Source organism: Buteo buteo, chromosome 3, assembly GCF_964188355.1.
Source record: "Buteo buteo chromosome 3, bButBut1.hap1.1, whole genome shotgun sequence".
Taxonomy (NCBI): domain Eukaryota; kingdom Metazoa; phylum Chordata; class Aves; order Accipitriformes; family Accipitridae; genus Buteo; species Buteo buteo.
In genome coordinates this window covers 15440260-15458599 of record NC_134173.1, presented here as the reverse complement: position 1 = coordinate 15458599, position 18340 = coordinate 15440260, and the positions used below count along the sequence as shown (strand labels likewise).

At 34.4% G+C, this 18340-nt stretch overlaps 1 protein-coding gene across 7 annotated transcripts in view; it reads left to right on the top strand.

Moving 5' to 3' along the window:
* CCDC102B (coiled-coil domain containing 102B) overlaps positions 1–18340 on the top strand; it is a 189575-nt gene that overhangs the window by 154001 nt on the left and 17234 nt on the right. Inside the window, exon 6 of one of the 7 annotated variants that reach the window (XR_012649741.1) lies at positions 2216–2398. The exons of 4 other annotated variants lie outside the window; for them this stretch is intronic. Coding sequence is in view for 2 of the 3 variants with exons in the window: in XM_075022904.1 (XP_074879005.1) it covers positions 2060–2077 (18 nt within the window). In the remaining variant the exon portion in view is untranslated. Of the gene's footprint in view, positions 1–2059; positions 2093–2212; positions 2399–18340 lie in introns of those variants that run through there. 2 more of the 7 variants (XM_075022907.1, XM_075022904.1) reach the window with 2 other exon arrangements.

Below are 18340 nucleotides of genomic sequence, written 5' to 3'. Positions count from 1 at the left end.
GTATATTACAAACCTGTGGCACCACTGGTGCTAAAGAATACATTCTCAAATGCATTAGCAAGACTAATTAACAAGACAGACTCAGCATATGTAAACAAACCATTTAGAAAGGGAATATAATACTCTTAAATCCAGGATTAAGGCAAATACTAAATATCTTCTATTACACAAATTATTCCCAGTCAGTCTTTGGTTGAATTCATATATATTCTTGTAAAATGGCTGATAGTATCTGAGGGGTGGGGTGAGTCCTCACACTAATAGTGTACTGGCTTGATCAACACAGACATCTTGTAGAGCTATTGCAGTGCCTGAAGAAGGCTGCACTTTCAAACACAAAATCATTTTTGGAGGAAAATAAGTGACATGATTGCATCTCCTTGTCACACAAGATATTAATACTGCAGCTCATTTTGTTTATATGATGTATTGGCTTTTCTAAAAATATAAACACTCTAATGTTATAAAATAGAACATTTTCAATTTAAAAGACTTTAGTGTTTTATTTGTTTTCCTGTGTGCATATAATACCCCTCAGAGCCATCGAGAAGATCCCCTCAACTTTCTCAAGATTGTTGAAAATAATTTAGAAACACATAACCTGATTCTTCAGATAAATATTTTGGGGGATGCTCCTAATTTCTTTTTGACTTTTCTGAATCAACTGGAAATTTGAGTAACATTTGGTCCTATTAATTTTCAGGGGAAATAAGTACAAACAAAATGTATATAAATTTAAATCTTTTAAAAGCAAATGCATAGATTTCAAACTACTGGTGTGCTCTGGTTTTAAAATAATGTTGTTAAAGCCATTGTCTAAAAAGTCAGGATTTACACAATCTCACTGAAAATGTTGATAGTGAATGATAAAATATAGCTGCAAAATATACTAAGTAATAGAAAATTGAAACATTTAAGGGATGTCTCATAAATTCTTTAAAATACTCATATGCTAAGTCTGTATTGGATATTACTGGCATTTAATTAAGGTTTTTAAAATTTAAAAAAATGATCTTTGAATAAAGAAAAAGATTTGCAGGTATTTCAGTCACACCTGCATTTGTAGTGAAAACCTGAAATAACTAGAGAGGTGGGGTTTTTAAGTTTGTTTACTCTTCAGGGGATGTAAAGCTTATATTTGACACAGAGACCTGTCCATACTTTTCTGCGTATTGTTCTTGCTATCCTGAGATCTATAAACTGACACCTTTCAAAAATATTTAGCAATTGTATAATAAACCTCAAAATAGTAGAGGAAAATACCAGATAATTTTCCTGGAAGAAAGATTCATGTACCTCCAGCTTTCTATATTTTTCTCTAGTACTATTGCTATAGTTTATTCTGTAGTTTAAGAAAAGAGATTAAACTGATACCTACTCCATGAGTTTTATTCATTTAAGTGCTACAATAGCATAATTACCACCAAAGAAAACTTAGGGAAAAAGGAAAACCAAACCGTTCTACACTTTTTCTCCCACACCATTTGCACCACCCACTGCTCTTCCTCAAATACACGTTGTCATTTTTAGTGAACTGGTTTTGATTTGGAGTAAGAGTTCAACAGCTAGTTGACAAATCAGTGCTACAGAGCTTGCATTAGCACGTTTTTCAGCCTCACCTGTTTTGGACTTCGAACTCCTGACTCTGTTGTTTGAAATTCCTTTTCACAAGCTATGCATCTAGTGTATTTCTCACTTACTTACAGGTATTAAATAATGACTGAAAAGATGGAAAACAAACTAAACCAAACTAAAAGATCCCCAAATGAATTAGACCAGTACCCAAATGCATGTTACAATATAATACAAAATATAGATGTGGTTTTTCTCAAGATTATATTTTAGAATATGATATAATGTGTATTTGCTTTTAGAACTGGCTCAACAGGAAAATGCTGGGCTTTCCCCTTCAAAATCAATCAATCTCTTCTGAAATACATGAATCAACATTGAGATTGTCTCAGTTCTTCCCACTCTAATTTCACCAGTGACCGTGTAAGTGTGGGTTTTATTGCACACTGGAAAGTATATCATAGCTTCGTGTCCTGCTCTCCTGCAGGTTACAAGAGAAGGATGACAAGATTTTAGCTCCCGTAATCACTTTAAACTTTAAGCCAGAGGATGCCATCGAGGCTATTAAGAAACCTGCAGCTCTCTGAAATTAATGAAAAATACAGCTGTGCAATGAGTACAGTTTTATTTCTGTGTTTAGTAGATTGGAAAAGAACCTCCTGGTAACAAAGAGAATTTCACAACTCCCCTGTGGACATCAGTAAAGCTGTACCCATAAATGTTGAAAAGCTCTGTTCCAGCTGGGTAGCATACATGAACAGCTCATAGACAACAGAAGAGACCAATCTTGATATTCAGAACGTTGGATGGATCAGACTCTCACAAGGTAGACTATTCCATTTTCAAAATCTCCTAGGCTTGCTTTTATACAGAAAAAGACATTGGTTTTATATTGGTTTACCTAAAAAATAGCTTATGCTTATAGCAATCATTGTACCTGGATATAATAGTAATAGTAACAATTAAAACCCTTTGTCTGTTATCTGCTTATAAGTTTGGCAGACTTCTATGGTAGAGTATTACATTGTGCTGGATGGCCTGAAGCTATGGGTGTACGTGCCTCTGTGTGTGTATATAGCTATATAAAGCTGCTATAAGGGTTTGGCAGCCTCCAGGACCATGCACTGATTTGCCTATGTCAAAATAATTCTTAAGTTTAAACTTTTTCACTCATAGTGCTTTGGAGTGGGGACTTTAGGCTGATTGATTGTTCTGCTGTCAGGTATATGCCTTTTGCATTTCCCATGAAAGCTTGAATATTCTGATGAAGCCTGTAGAAATCAATTTCCCACATTCATCGGAGACTTGTTAAGAGTTTTGCAGCAAAATGCTTCATAGCTTCTCTGTGTACCTGGCATGCATCAATCCTGACTCGCAAGGTAATAGCATATTTGCTCCAACTGCTCCTTCCAGCCACAGAAGACATCTCAAGCCGCCGTGTTTTGGGACAGGTTCTGCTCTGTGTTTGTAACTCTCCCCCCAACACCCGCACCCTGAGGAAGAGCAGCATGGCTGAGACTGGCAAAGGGCAGCAGGGCTGGACCTGACATGATGCAGAGTGGAGGAACTGGGATCAGAGGCAAAATAGGAAGGAAAAAACAAAGAATCAGATAGGAGGAGGAGATGGGACAGAGGGAGAGTAGGAGCAGAAGGTCATTAACAGGGCAGATGGGAATAGGGGAACAGTCCTCAACCATGCAAGTAAGACTATTATAAGTAAAATCTGGGTGCAACAAAATTTTGGTGATCTCAATTCTGTAATTTTTGAGATGTTTGATTTTGAAACCATACACCTCTCTAGGTTTTGTAGCAACAGGCAATAGGACAGCCTAGCCATAAGCCTTACTTTTCCATAACACATTTGCTCCATCGTTTGAACTTTTCATTTTTTCCCTGTGCTGAGGTGAAGATAAAATCTGCAGTTCTGTGTCACTTCCCTCTGCCCAAAATGGCTGTGGAGACAAACTCTTTCTCTGTCTTTTTGCCAGTAACAGTATGTCTTCCAAGAGCAAGGGAGGAGGAGACGGCAAACTTAACTTTTCAGAAAGACTGATCTGATTAAATTGATCAATATCTCTGTTTTTACTGAAGAAAATTAACTTTTTATTATATAGGATTGAAAGAATGAAAATAAATGTTTTGTTTGTATTAAGGGACCTCTTAACCTCCAGTCTATGATCTTATGAATCCGTGATCCAGTGTAATTCAGTTCCTTGTTGGAAGTACACGAGTTACCTCCATGGAAAAATAGTTTGAAAAGAATATATAAAATTTTAATTTCTTGAAATGAAATGGGACATCTGGGAATAAGGTTCCAGATTTCAGACTATATGAAAAATGAATTATTCAAATACTTACAGGGGCAGTAGTCTTCTTTGATCTAGCTTAACCTTCTTTCACTGAAAACGTGCCTTCCTTAATAGCCATCAAATATTGAGGTTCAGCAAATATTTAATTACTCTGAGTTTGCTTTCTTTTCTATGTTTTGTGTTTACTGGATAAAAGCCTTCAATGAGGATTTGATCATATTTCTTTAAATATTTACACACACAGGAGAATGAAAAAAAGTTTAATTAAAATTATATAGTTGATTAGCTTACCAGCAGCATTAAGCAACAAATCTATAGAATAAGTATTGAAATAATTATTTAAAACACTCTTTCTGCTAAAAATAAAAATGTATTTAAGCAGATCCTGCTATTCAGGGAATGACGAGATGAAGGTTTCAGTAACATAAAATTAGATACTTGAGATTTGGAACTGACAAAACCCACAAGAAGTTAAAATCTGATTGGTGTGCATTCTACAGTATTATCTCCTGCAGGAGTAATAAATTATGGCTAAACATTAATACATTGTGACTTCATCAACATTGCTAAATGTTTATGCTTTTATCGAATTCAAAATGGAAAGTTTATTTGAAAGTCTAAAAAAGAATTTTTTTTTCCCCCTTAGCAAAAGAGTGTGACGAATTGCATTTGATGCTGTTGCCACTGCAGAGGGGATATTAAGTACCTTGAAAGGATATTTAATTTTTATTTTATTTTATTTTATTTTATTTTATTTTATTTTTATTTTTTGAATAGTGTTATATATATATTAATTTATCACAGTGGGGGGTGACAATTCAAAGAACTGAATCAGTAGGTCTTGGGAAGTGAATCACTTCATGGCGATTGATTGATTCTAAACTTGTAATACCATAGCAACTCTTCCTCTAATCTAGAGATTAAAATATTCACATTTTTGACCTGACAAGTTGGCAGGCAGGAATCACAAGGATACTATTTCAATGAACATGAAAGATTATGTTATGGTGTGTAAAATGAATGTGGGAGAACATTGAATGATACATAACAGTTTTGTAAAGACAAGATCTTGCATACTTATTCTACCAGATAAAAAATCTCAGGCAAAGGAGAAACTGCACAGCATCCTGGCGCTATTAACTTCTGCAAAATAAGGAAATACTAATACTGTTAGTCTGTAACTTTAGAATTGGTCTTCCAGAAAAATTAAATTAATAATTAAATATATTATATTCTCTTTATCCTTCATTCTCAAAATTGAATCTGTTTTCTAAATTAACATCAGCAATGAATTTATCTCATGATATATTTATTAAGACCTTGAGTAACTTGTTTTCATTCATAGACTTTATGAGGAATTATCTGTCAGATGTACATGGAAAAAATGCATTTCCCCAGGTCCTTAATTCAATTCAGAAATCAACTAAGGAAAGGAAATGATAAATTTTGCTTCCTTTTTACTTCTTTTTATATTCTCTTTATTTAATTAGAAAGTGCCTGAGCTAAGTTGCCATTCTTTTCAAATACTTTCACCTACAGCTTTTTGAAAATGAGAAATATACTTGTGCGAGATGTTTTTGTTTGATACTTCTTCTAAAACTTTTACGCATGCTGATTCTGAGCAGGCGTTTCATAAGACTTCGCTGTGTTGTTTGCATGCATACAATCTCTAAAAAAAGTCACTAAATTTTAGTTTTCTGTTGCTTAATAGAACCTATGCAGAAGCAAATGTAAGGAGGTGGTGGATGGATTACTTATGAAGATTTAGGGGAACATAACAGAAAGAGAGTTTCCATGCTCCTTGAGTTGCATAGAACACTCTATAATTGTATTTGCCCTCTCTTATTAGATTGGAAAGCCAAGCAATAGTCTTCGATCAATGATCCATTGAAATTATAGCCTGCTTCTCTGCACTTAGCCCCTCTTATATGCAGTTTTCATCGGTTTCTTTAAAGCTGCAAAAGTTGCTAAACTGTTCATGCTAGTGATTTAATGTCAGCATTTCCATATTAGAAAAAAAAATTAGTGATCCAATAATCCAAGTCTTTTTTTTTCTTTTTGACTGACAATATAGTAATGTTCACAGTATCACCCACATTGATTCTTATGGGTTTGGGTAAGTTCAATATATGAGGATATTTTTATGTTATGCTGCTTATCTCCAATATCAACAGTATATATATATTATTATCTACTTACCATCAAAGAATGTTTTCTTAACATCATCTTCTTTTGTATTTTGTATCTGAACTAAATATCCATCTCAGAAAGCACAAGCATTTTGACATTATTCTATAACTGATCCAAAAAGAAAAACCTGACATACAAATCCGTCAACAAGATGCATACTTTCTATTTCACTTTATTATTTAGAAGTGATTAGGTCACTAGTGGAGCAAGTATTTGGTAAAATCGCTAACATTTTTTAAGGCAACAAACAATTAGATTCAATATGTGGTTGGGTTTTTTTCCTTAACCTTCTTATACATGATAATAACCCATTTTTTCAATGGGATTGAATTCATTTAATGGTTATTATATAAAGTAGAGATAACCAGTGTATTATTTAAAGCTAACCTTTCATGATTTTGTTAAATATAGCATTCAGAAAAGGGTGGAGTATCACCATGATTGTTCTTAAAATGAGTCATTGATCTTTCCTGAAATTGTTCTGTCACTAAACACAAGCACCATTTGTAGAATGATTAGTAGAATTACTAGCCTGGTAATGAAACAGGCAAATGCTTTACTGCTGATACTAAATATTACAATCTTGAAATGTAATTTTATGGAAAAGGTTTTTAAAGATCCACACTGGTTGCATACGAGTTATAAAAGAAAGACACTTCTTTCTACAAATCGTTTCAAATTTTAACTTTTCTGAATGTATCAGCATTAGTGGATGATCTTATATAGAACATTATAAATGTCTATCATGGCCCAGATTAGCTAATTTTCTTCAGTAAGAGTTTTAAAACATTGTTTGTAGTCAGCTGTGTATTTTCTGGTTCTTAAAGATTCTTCAACAGATAATTTGTCATGACAGTTTCTGTGTCAGTAGCTCTTTCCTTTATTCCTGAGAGCTTTAATTAAATCTTTTAGATGTGCTTATCACTTCTCAGCACATATTTCAGTTATATTTTATTCTGGAGACCAGAAGAGTCACTTTTTTCTAGTTTTCAGATAGTAATGTGAAGCATTTTTATGAGATAGCTTCTTTCAACAATATTTCCTAAAAGTTAAAGCTTACATTGCATACACTTTTTTTTAGGGCAACATGTTTGTCATCCATCAGCTCCATACTTGAAAGCCTCCTGCTGTGATTTGCATTTACTGTCACTTGCAAAAAAAATCAATGTATGTTACTCATTTTTTGTGAAAGAAGCTTCTGAGATGCTTTTAAATAATTGATTTTGTCTGCTTGCCCACACTGGAAGCATGTTTAAAGATATAACAGCAAACAAAAAACATGGAAGAATTTTGAAGCATCGTCACATCTCTGTAGTGACCACCATTACCAATTGAAATTCTATGACAATTCTCACAAAACACAATCTGAGAAAATTCACCAGGGTGTGGTATCATCCCATCACAGCAGTAACTGTGGTAAAGTTACTCTTCAGTAAAACTTCTGTATTGGTGATCACTGGCCTAAATATGAGGAAATCTGATGATCAATATTTAGATTTTGAAGAAGTACAAATTTTCAAAATTTAAGCCAAATTGTTTACTTGACACACACAAATCAGGTTTTGATGACATGTTATTTCATTTAAGAAGCCAGTTAGTAAATATGAATGTATATTCTTTATTGCATTGTAGTTTTAAATAGACAAATGGGAATTATTCAGAAGCACAACTTTTATGTTTGAGAGCTAAATGAAAAATTAATACTTCTACCCAGACCTGAACTACCAGAAAGCTTGTTATTCGTTGCAAAGTACATGAATTCAGAATAATTAAGAAAGTACTTGATACAGTTGCAACAAAGAGACACAATAGAAAAGTGAGAAAGTGGAAAGTAGTGTGAAAGATGTACACTAATTAGAAAGTGATGTATGACCAACTGCTGGGATTTATAAGCAATAATGCACTTTGCAGAAGGTCCTGGATACCTGTCATTTGAATGATTAATTATTTTCATAAGTACCTAGAAGATCTACTTCCATATTCTAGTGTCATGGCCCCTTTTAAGGAGGAAGGCTGCAAAAAAACTTGTTCCATAAGATCTGAAAAATAAAATATCTTCTGATGGGATGGTGGGAAAGTATAGAGCTAGAGAAGCAATATTGCAAAATTTGTGCCAAATAAGCTATGTTGTGTGAAACTGGAGCATATATAGCAAAGTTGCAAGAGTTGTGATGCTTCCAGTTTCACATATTTTAATAAGGTGCAGCATCGTTGGAGTCCAATACTATTCTAATGGTTTTTAATTCTTAAGTAAGAAATAGGGAAATGTTATTTTGACATTTTGTTAGGCCAGATTCAATCTCAGAAAGGAAATAAAATTATCATAATTATCTGAATTCCTTAAATTCATCAAATTAACAAGAAAATTAACATTGATTGCAAGGAAATATAATGGTGAAGATAGCCCGATGTCTTCCAAAGTAGAAACTGTAACTTCCTCTCATCCTTGAAGTCATAATACATGCAAAATACCACTGGGTTTTACTGGACACAGAGAAGTCACAATCTGACATACAAAATCCTGAACTTTGTGCTCTCTCTTCCTGCACTTTGAGACATTGGTACTGATTTAATGTAAAATAGAAATCCATGCTTCTAAGTCTGAAAGTTTCTCCCTGGTCAGTAAGACTATGTGTCTTAAATGTAGCTGGAGGATATAACAGCTGAAGCAAAAAGTCCTTCAAGTCCTAGCAGAGTGCATTTCACACTTACAATTCTTCTGACACAAACTTAAGAAGGGGTCTGAAAAAAAAAAATCGTAATTTCAAATGTTGTTCTGTATGCTCATTAATGCTTAACAGTTATGACAGAATAATACCACACAAAGTTCCATCTAAACTGGTATCCTGTTTCTGGTGGTGGACAAGAGTGGATTTGTGTAAGACTAAGAGCAAAGCAAACAGGTAGATATATGTCCCAGGAGTACAGTCCCAGATTCCAGGAAAATCAAGGTCACGGACTCCTCAGTCAGAGATGGTATCTTTTAAGCCTTATATGGCATATTCTTCTATTAAATTGTCCAATAGCTTTCTGGATCCCTGTAAAGCTTTTGTAACAGCCTACTACAAGAGCTCTCAAGACTTAATTGTGTTCTGTTAAAAGTTATTCTTTCTTGCATTAAACCTGCCTTCTGCTGGTTTCATCTGATGCTCCCTACTTTCCATAGTGTTAGAGATTGTGACCTGTTCCTGTTCACTCCATGGTATGCATCCTGAAGTCTGTTTAGTCATCCCTCCTGTGGAAGCCATCCCATACATTTGTTTACATGTTTGTTGCTCTGCAAACCTTTTCCTGCTTTGTGTGATTTCCTCTCAAGTACAGTGAATATTGTATTCAGTATTCAAGATGGGGTCATTTTATTGGATTAATATGGTAGCATAAAAACTATTGTGTTCTCCATTTCTTTTTCAATAGTTCACATCTTTTTTTTTCTTTACTGTTCCATAGCATAGTTACATTATCGTATCACTTTTCAAATTCTGCATAATTAACAACTTTTCTCATTCAAGGAAGATCAACGTGTTTTCCCTGAAAAAGCAATGGGGTAACTAAAAAAAACCAATTAGATTTATAAATGGAATAATTCAGAAGCTTTCTACTTCCAGTCCTGCCTTCAGATTATTTAGAATCTACTTGTCTCTAACTAATCAGAAGTTAGCTATTCCTGAATGACTTTTTTCTTCTTTTTTGAATATTGACAGTCTGATGATCACTTCTCACTGAATTGATTTCACTGTCACTTCACTTACCTGAAACTATCATCTTTATAGGCATATTTTTACAACCTTCATTAGTTTCTGTTCTTAATGCCATTACACTGGTGATTTTTCTATACCACAAGGTTTTCTTATTACAATTTTTGATAGCATTTTCTGGATTTTGTGCAACACCCCAATTTGAATGGTTCTATTCTGCTACATAAAGACTGATAGGAAATAATTATTCCAGAAACCTTCTCTGTTTGTAAATTTTCACTTTAAGATTACTAGTTATGTTGGTTTTGTTTCCTTTTCTTTTGTTATAAAACATTCTAAAAATTCTTCTTTTGCTACATTAAGTCAACAATAGAAAAATTTTAAATTCTGATTGTCCACTGGGCAGCTTGCCACCTGTCTAAAACTCACACCAAATTTATATATAGATTTACATGGGATTTTAATCAGATGTATGCATACAGTTACTTTCCTAACTACATAGCAAAGTATATATGAAAGACTGCAATAATATATATGTATATGAAATTTTACAGTCGAATATAATAAAGGAACAGAATTTAAAAGGCAAGATACAAAGGAGTGAAAAAATAATCTTTGCTTCTTAACTTCTTAGTTTATTTTTACAGTACAAGTATGTCTAGTAATTCACAATAATTGAAATACTTTCTTCCTGCTCAGAAATGCTTGACATCTTTCCAGATCACTGTTTTAATGAAAAGTTAGGTAAATGTGCATGCAAGTTGTTTAGATTTTTTTGTTGTTTTTTGAAAGACAAATTAGAAGCAGGCAAGGAATAACTCTCTTCCGTATCACTGTGAGCAACTGCGATTCATCTCCATCCTTCAGAGATCCTGAATGATGATGTGTGAAATTGTTTCTTGAGCCTATTTCAAACTCCAAATACTGCACTTTTTTATTCTATCTTTCTAGACAGAGAAACAGTAATATATTTTTTCTGTATCCATTATGGTGTGCCTTACACATACATATTTATCTACAAAAAATGATCAGGAGGATATTCATGGGCCTGTCAGCATTTGTGCTGCTTATAACCTTGTGCTTCTTTACTATTACCTGTAAAGTATTTGTCAAAGTTACTTTTCATTATCGTTTTCATGCTTCAGCTAAGATATGCTCCAAAATTTAGAAAATGAGTAGAAAAGAGAAGATGTAGCATTCAAAGGTTCTCATAGTTCTTAGGTTCAAAGCTAAGAAGTCTGTTAGGGGGAGGATGTTTTGGGCATATATTCTTCCCTCAGACCTACAATCTTTTGAAGAATGCAAATGTATTTCTCTTGGAGGGGTTTTCAGTGCTTCATTCTGAAGATGACACTGCCACTAAGGAACTACTTTCCCTTCCCAGTACAGTGGCGCTTGTCATAAAAATTCCCAAGTGATAGTTGTGCCAAACAAAGACTGTAAAGTAAAAGTTGAGCTGAGATTATTCATATTATTTGTGTATTGTTTCTAAATTTCTAGGCTATAAGGAGGGAAGACTTAAGAAAACTTATGAATTCTTACTAACACTAAAAAAAGTTGTTCCATGGAAATTATTTATGTATGCTCTGGACTTGTGTTAGTTTTGTGAAAATAATGGATGTTAAAGATACATCAGTCTGGAGCTGTTGGTGGTGCTTTCTTCACAATTTTCAGGGGGAAAAAATATTTCTCACATCAGGTTTACGAATAAATGCTATGTCTTCTTATTCAGACGTAAATTAACTCATACACATACATGTATATGTAACAAACAGCTGTCTATATTTTCATATATCATTATATTACCCTCAATTTTTTATCTAATATAACTTGAAAGAGATGAGCTGCTTACTTTACCAAAATGACATGGCCATCCATTTCAAGAATCTCACAGTGAATAGTCCTAATACTCTTCTTGCATCAGTTTATGAAGTTAATGAAATTATACTGGCACAAAATTGATCAAATTCAGCACCTACAACACAACATATGAACAGAGTTCAGAACCATATGATGAAAAGAATAGCTTTTTTGCTTTCATTTTTTGTATTTCTTAAATAGCAAAGATAATGCATCTGCCTCTGACTTCTACATATTCTATGGTGATGTCATTTACTTTTTAACAATCATGTGGATTCTGTATCTTCTGTAAAATCCTGTAAAAGTTCCTAAAACCTAAGACATCTACCATGCAGACAATTTTCTCAACCTGCTTTTGCTATCTCTGATGCCAGTAGAATGATGCTCGCTCGAAATCCCCCGCTGTGATTCATAATTTTCAGGAACTAAAGAGAATACATTGAATCAGTTATGCCTGGTTTAACAACATAACAAAAAGCTGGATTCTGTTTCTCGTCACAGGAGAGCTTCAGAGCATGTCAGTCCAATATTCTATTAATTTTTGATGCCATAAATAGGAAGATAAACATCTTTTTTTTTTTATTGCAACAATATTTTTGAAAAGTAGAGGGTTTCAGGCATCTAAAGAATAGTATGACAGATTCAATCTTTGAAAGTAACAAAAAATTTAGCGATATGAAAAACCAAGGAATTGAAAAGTGAAAGACTGAAGGAGAATCGCAACAGTAATAAAATTAATCTATCCAGACAAAAAAGAGAAAATACAAGTTTTCTGTACTGTTACTGAAAGCAAGAATGTTTAAGATATAAGGCTTTTTCTTTCACTGAAATTTATAAATAAAATTGCAAAAGATGTGAAATTAACCTCAATTACATATAATTTGAGCTGCTAATATTCTATCTTAATAGATAAATGCCTTTTTTTTTTTTTTACTTTTGAGCATAAATACACAATAAAACCACAGTTGTATATGCTTCAGCTTCTGAATGGGTCAAATGGATGGATAGGTTGCTTTTCAAGGAAAGAGTCTCGGTCTCTTTCACTTGAACAGAAGAGAACTGAGAGGGGTATGAATGAGATTTACAGAATCGTGAGGGTAGTGGATAAGCTGAACATGGCACTGTTGTTGACCAAATATGAGAACTAGGTAGCACTGAAGCCAGGAGGACAGCACAAATAACAGAGGCAGCAAGTAGGCTCAGCAGTTCGTGCAGCCTTTTGTGCAGAAAGGGATGGAAGGTGGATTAGGAAACCAGACTGGCCAGCCTCACCTTGATCCCCAGGAAGGTGATGGAACAGCTAATCCTGGGAACCATCTCCAGACATATTGAGGACAAGAAGATGACTGTAAGCAGTCAGCATAGATTTATAAAGGGGAAATTATGCCTGATCAACCTGGCAGCCTTCTACAATGAAATGTCTAGCTTTGTGGATTATGGGAGAGCAATGAATGTTGTTTATCTTGACATTAGGAATACTTTCAACACTGTCCCTCATAACATACTCATAGACAATCTGTTCCAGTACAGACTAAATAAATGAACAGTGAGGTGGGCTGAAAATTAGTTGAACTGCTGGGCTAAAACATTTGTGGTTAGTGAAATGAAGTGTAGCTGGAGGGCAGTCATTGGTCGTGTATCCCATGGGTCAATATTGGAGCTAGTACTGTTTAACTTCGTTAATCACCTGGATTATGGGACAGAGTGCACCCTCAGCAAGTTTGCAGATGATACAAAACAAGGAAGAGTCGTTAATAGACCAGGTAGTTGTGCTGTCATTCAGAGTGACTTCAAGAAGATGAGAAATGGGCAGACAGTACCCTCATAAAATTCAAATGGAAATGCCAAATCCTGCCCTTGGGTAGGAACAATCCCTTGCACTAGGGCAGACTTGGGGCCGACTGGCTGAAAGCAGCTGTGCAGAAAGGGAGCTGGGGGTTCTGTTGGACAACAAGCTGACCATGAGTCAGCAATGCACCCTCAAGTCAATGAAGGCCAACAACATGAGGATGAGCATGGCCAACAGGTTGAGGGAGGTGATCCTTTCCCTCTACTTAGCACTAGTGAGACCACATCAGGAGTGTTGGGTTCGGTTCTGGGCCCACAGTATAAGAAAGACGTGGACATACTGAAGGGAGTCTACAAAGGGTCACAAAAATAATTGAGGACTTCTTTGCTGTGAATCTGCCTTAAGAGATTTCTCAGGCAGAGTGTATTGGCTGGTTCCAAAAGGGATTATTTGAATTGCTGGGCAACAGGTCAATAAGAACATCCTGAAAGTACTAAGCAGGCATGTATCCTCAAACATTCCTCATACAACGGTTCGGAATGCTGGAGGAGTGCCAGAAAAATAGACAGTAGAAACACAGTTTATGTCCTGGCACTGTCACAATCAGAGACACTAAAATTAGACTTTTCAAAGGAGTTTGTAGATAATAGGTCAACTTGTCCTGAACAGTATTGAGAATTAGGCACATTATGAATGCGATTGAGATGTGGAAAACTTCAGGCATCTTTTCTTACCTAAAAGTTCAGAAAACACATGTTATTATTTTTTCCCATTATGAAAACAGATCTATGAATTGTATTTGGCAAATACCAATTTGTTATTCTAACACATTGGTAAATAAATAAAACATTGTTACAAAAAATGGACAAGGAAAAAAAGGAAGAGTGCTCTATGTCTTATCTGATTGTGTTTTACATCTTGTCTTTAACTGCTTTACTCTTTGTCTGTTTTTGTATTTGTCTGCTTTACTGTCATTTAGGCATCAGTGCTTTCCCTCTGCTGTTTGCATACTTAAGATAATTTTACTGGTCCTGAGAGCACTTGTACTATTTTATCAGACATGGTAGGCACTAAGATAATGAAACCTTCACATCACCAGATTACCATCACCATTTGTTGCTTTTCACTTCAGCTCCCAAATGATTTCCGCAGTCAAAACCTTACAAACCACAGAGCTAAAGATTAGTGCTTTGTGATATTTGAAAGCCTAGGTTCAAAATTCCAGTTAGATAATTTTCTAGCTGCATGTTACCTTTAACAGCTTGTGAGATAGTAGCTACTATCATGTCAGAATTTGAAGCTGGGAGGAATGGAAGGGAGCAGAATAAGTAATTGTAATGTGCACATTCACATTATATCTCTCAGCCTTAGAAGTTTTAAAAGAAATGTTTTCATTGTTGCAAAGCTCGTAATCACAGCACAGCAGTGATGTATGGTATTTGTTTCTACTCCAGCGGTTCAAGAGATATCAGACTTTAATACTGTCAAAGATGAACGGTGTTTGGGGCAATGGTCCAAGGCAGAACATGGTGTATGGCAGAACTCTCCAGTGCTTCCTAGAACTCTCATATAATTTTCATTCAATGACTATAACTAGGAGGCATAATATTGAATGATACTGCAGTATAATGAGTAGTTTTTTCAGGAACTAAATGGTTGATTTTGTTGAGTGTACATGGCTTTTTCCTTATTTTGAAGAGAACTTCATTTTCAGTTTAAGTATTAGGGTAGTGCAATGTTTTCAGTGCAAAAAACACAGTACATAACAAAGAACCTACCTGACATGACTCTGAAGACAGCCCACTTAATTTCAAGACAAATTTGGATGGACAATAGGAATTGGGTAAGGCGAGAAGGGGGAGGAAAGTTAATGTCTGCTACAGAGTTGAATACCTTTCATACCTGGAAGAAGTAAGAGGAAAGTAATGAAGATGCATGTTGAGCAACTGTTAAAAGTTAAGAATTCTGAAAGGGTAAATGGAACTAAATTGAAGCTGGCAACCATGTAATTACTGGGAAGGGAAATGATCATGCTTTTTATTGGCCTGGAGATTATGTAGGTGAAAATATTACTGTCAAAAGTGAATGTTAATGTATAAAAAAGGACTGAGAAAAGAGCTTGTGCCAAGTGTACTTTCTTATTCTTTTTTCAGCTATTAAAAAAAAATGCCCACAAAAAGCCTTCCATGCAAATCACACCTCTTAATACAGAAAGGAGTGTATATACTATTGATATCTTCTTCTCTGTGGGACTAGAAGAACTGTTCCTGTGTTCAGAAGTCATAAGATATTTTGTAAAGAAATATTAAACCACGTTACACAAATAAGTCTCATACTATCTAATTAGTCTTAAAATAGCCGCTTACAGTATCTACTTTCCCAGGTAGACTTTAGATTGTTTTCTTTAACAATAAGTCATTTAGCTAAAAGTTCATGGGTTGTTTTATTCTTTCTCTGTTTTAATCTGACCCTATAAAAAAAAACCCCAACCATATTGATTGTATTGTGTTGATCACTATTCAATATTTCTGACATCTCCTTTTCAATTTTTGCTTTTCAATGTATTTAAATTTTGAAGGCTTGTGATATGAATGTCAAACACAATGATTTGCAGAGAAGAATGGCAAAACCAATTTGTGTTTAGCCTTAACGTATGCTTAGCAATAGGAAAAGAGCTGAAGTATGCTTTGTATTCAAATATAAGGACATTTTCTGTTCCATTATTGTAATATGAAAAGAGTTACATATTTATTGGCAGAATTACATGAGATTGATAAATAGTGATGGACGTAGGAAAAAAAGCTTTTTCAAGCAAGTTGTGAAAAGTGTGCTTTCTTCTGCATTCTTTCACTGTAAACACAGATGATATGGATATTCTAGTTCATTCCAGTAGGTTCAGAGTTTTCGAAAAATCAGAACTAGAAAAGCCAGAAGGTTACTGTCAGTTGCCTAAAAGTCAAAATTATTTATTTCTCATGTCCATTTTGTTGAGGAGAGTGGATATATTTTTTTTCTTCCATCATGTAGTTGAAAGGAAGCATTTTCTTCAGAAAACTGATTTTATTTGGGCATGCCATAGCCTGGCATGATCAGATTCTAAAATGTTAGAATTGAAGAAAGATGTTATTAGGGAAAGTCAACTGAGAAAAAATGTGTGATTATCTGAGAATTAAGGAAAAACAATTGAAGAAAAAACAGACCTTTTCTAAAGGTCATCTTAATTCTTATTATGTGCCAGAACAGTGAAATTGTTATGATATAAATGGGAATGATTCTTCTTTTGGAAAACCTCACTGTTAACAACACCTGAATTTATGAATGGGTGTTTCAAGGAGTCCTTCTCTGTTAGGTACCCACTGCGTAATGTTCATCCTCTACCATTCTTAAAGTGAGTGACTTACTCAAACTATGTATCTTTAGAAATAATTTCAGGTTCTGATCTGTATGACTACAGTGATTCAGTTGCAAAGTGTTGATTCTAGTTTGCAGTAGCAAAAGTTTCAGTGGTAGCTATTCTAATACACTGTACCCAGAAATGTACTATGGAAATTCATTGTGAGACAAATTTTGAAGTTAAAAGGGGATAAAATTATATGGCAAAACACAAACCTTTTCTTCTAAGGGAAATCAAAAAGCATGATTTTGCATGAGTTCCAAGGAGGTAAAAATAATTGAATGAGAAATACAGAAAAACATGACCTGGGGTCTTGTGGCTCTCAAAGGAAACACAACATTTCAAGAAAAAGTTATACTGTTTGAGAGCCCATATAGTATTTTTAGAGATTGGAATTGCATAGTGGATGAGTTTACACAGGGTCTAAGCAATTTCTGCCTTGTAAAGATATGAAACGTAATTCAATATCCATATGTTCTCTCGTGTTTTGTAACAGTCCCCTAATGCTAAATGGCAAATATGTTTTAATTAAATCAGAAGCTGACATAAATCTGTGTTACTATAATTTGGTCAGGAACATATAATTCCACTCAGAATATTAATTATTTTAGGCATTAATAAATGTCTAAAATTGAGCTATAGTTTATACCAGTGAAGATACTAACTCAAGCTTGTAATGATTTCCTTTCTTCATTCTGATTTGGTTTCATACTCGAGATCCCTTCCTTCCCCATCCACACCTGGAAATAAATAATGCATGATTTTTCAAATACTACTGCATAGCCCCACTGTCATGGGTGAGATAGTAAATGGCAAATCTTAATGGATCTGGACTGATTTTATTATTTATTATTATTATTATGTGAACTCTCACCCTTTATCTTTTAAAATTAAATATTAGGATGCTAATTATTTAATCTAATCAGTTATTTGATCTAAACATTTCTGATGCAAGCATCTGAGAAGCTGGTGGGATTTTTTTATTTTCATTCTAATTTCATTTTCTATATCAAACTCATGAAACAGTATAAGAATCTTTTAGAAAGGCAGATAAGATAATTAACAATACTCTTTTGAGAAGAGAACTTTTTTTTTTCCATAAGGAGTCTTCAAATCAAATAGGAACCTTGGTATGCTTGAGCTAGCCTTGGAAAGTTCATCTCTTCTAGGAGACAGGTGGAATCTGTAAATACCAAAGAGAGAGGCAATGTGTCTTACAAATAATTTTCATCTTGTTTTGGGGAATCCTGAGATTCCTTAACCTTTAGGGTTTTGAGAATAAATGTCCATGAAGAAGAAAAATCTTTCAGACATCTTGGTTTCCCTCTCTTCTCCACATGTATGGGTGGACATTTATCAGTACATAGTCACCTTATATTTCTTGTTGTATTTCCTTTAACACTGCTACATTAGTCCCTTATTATTTTGCCTCTAATCTACACTCCTGAGAGATATCCACATCTGTCCTTGGGAAGTCTTCATTGATTAAAACCAACAACAACCTTGTAATGTCTCTCTGTAGCATCATTAC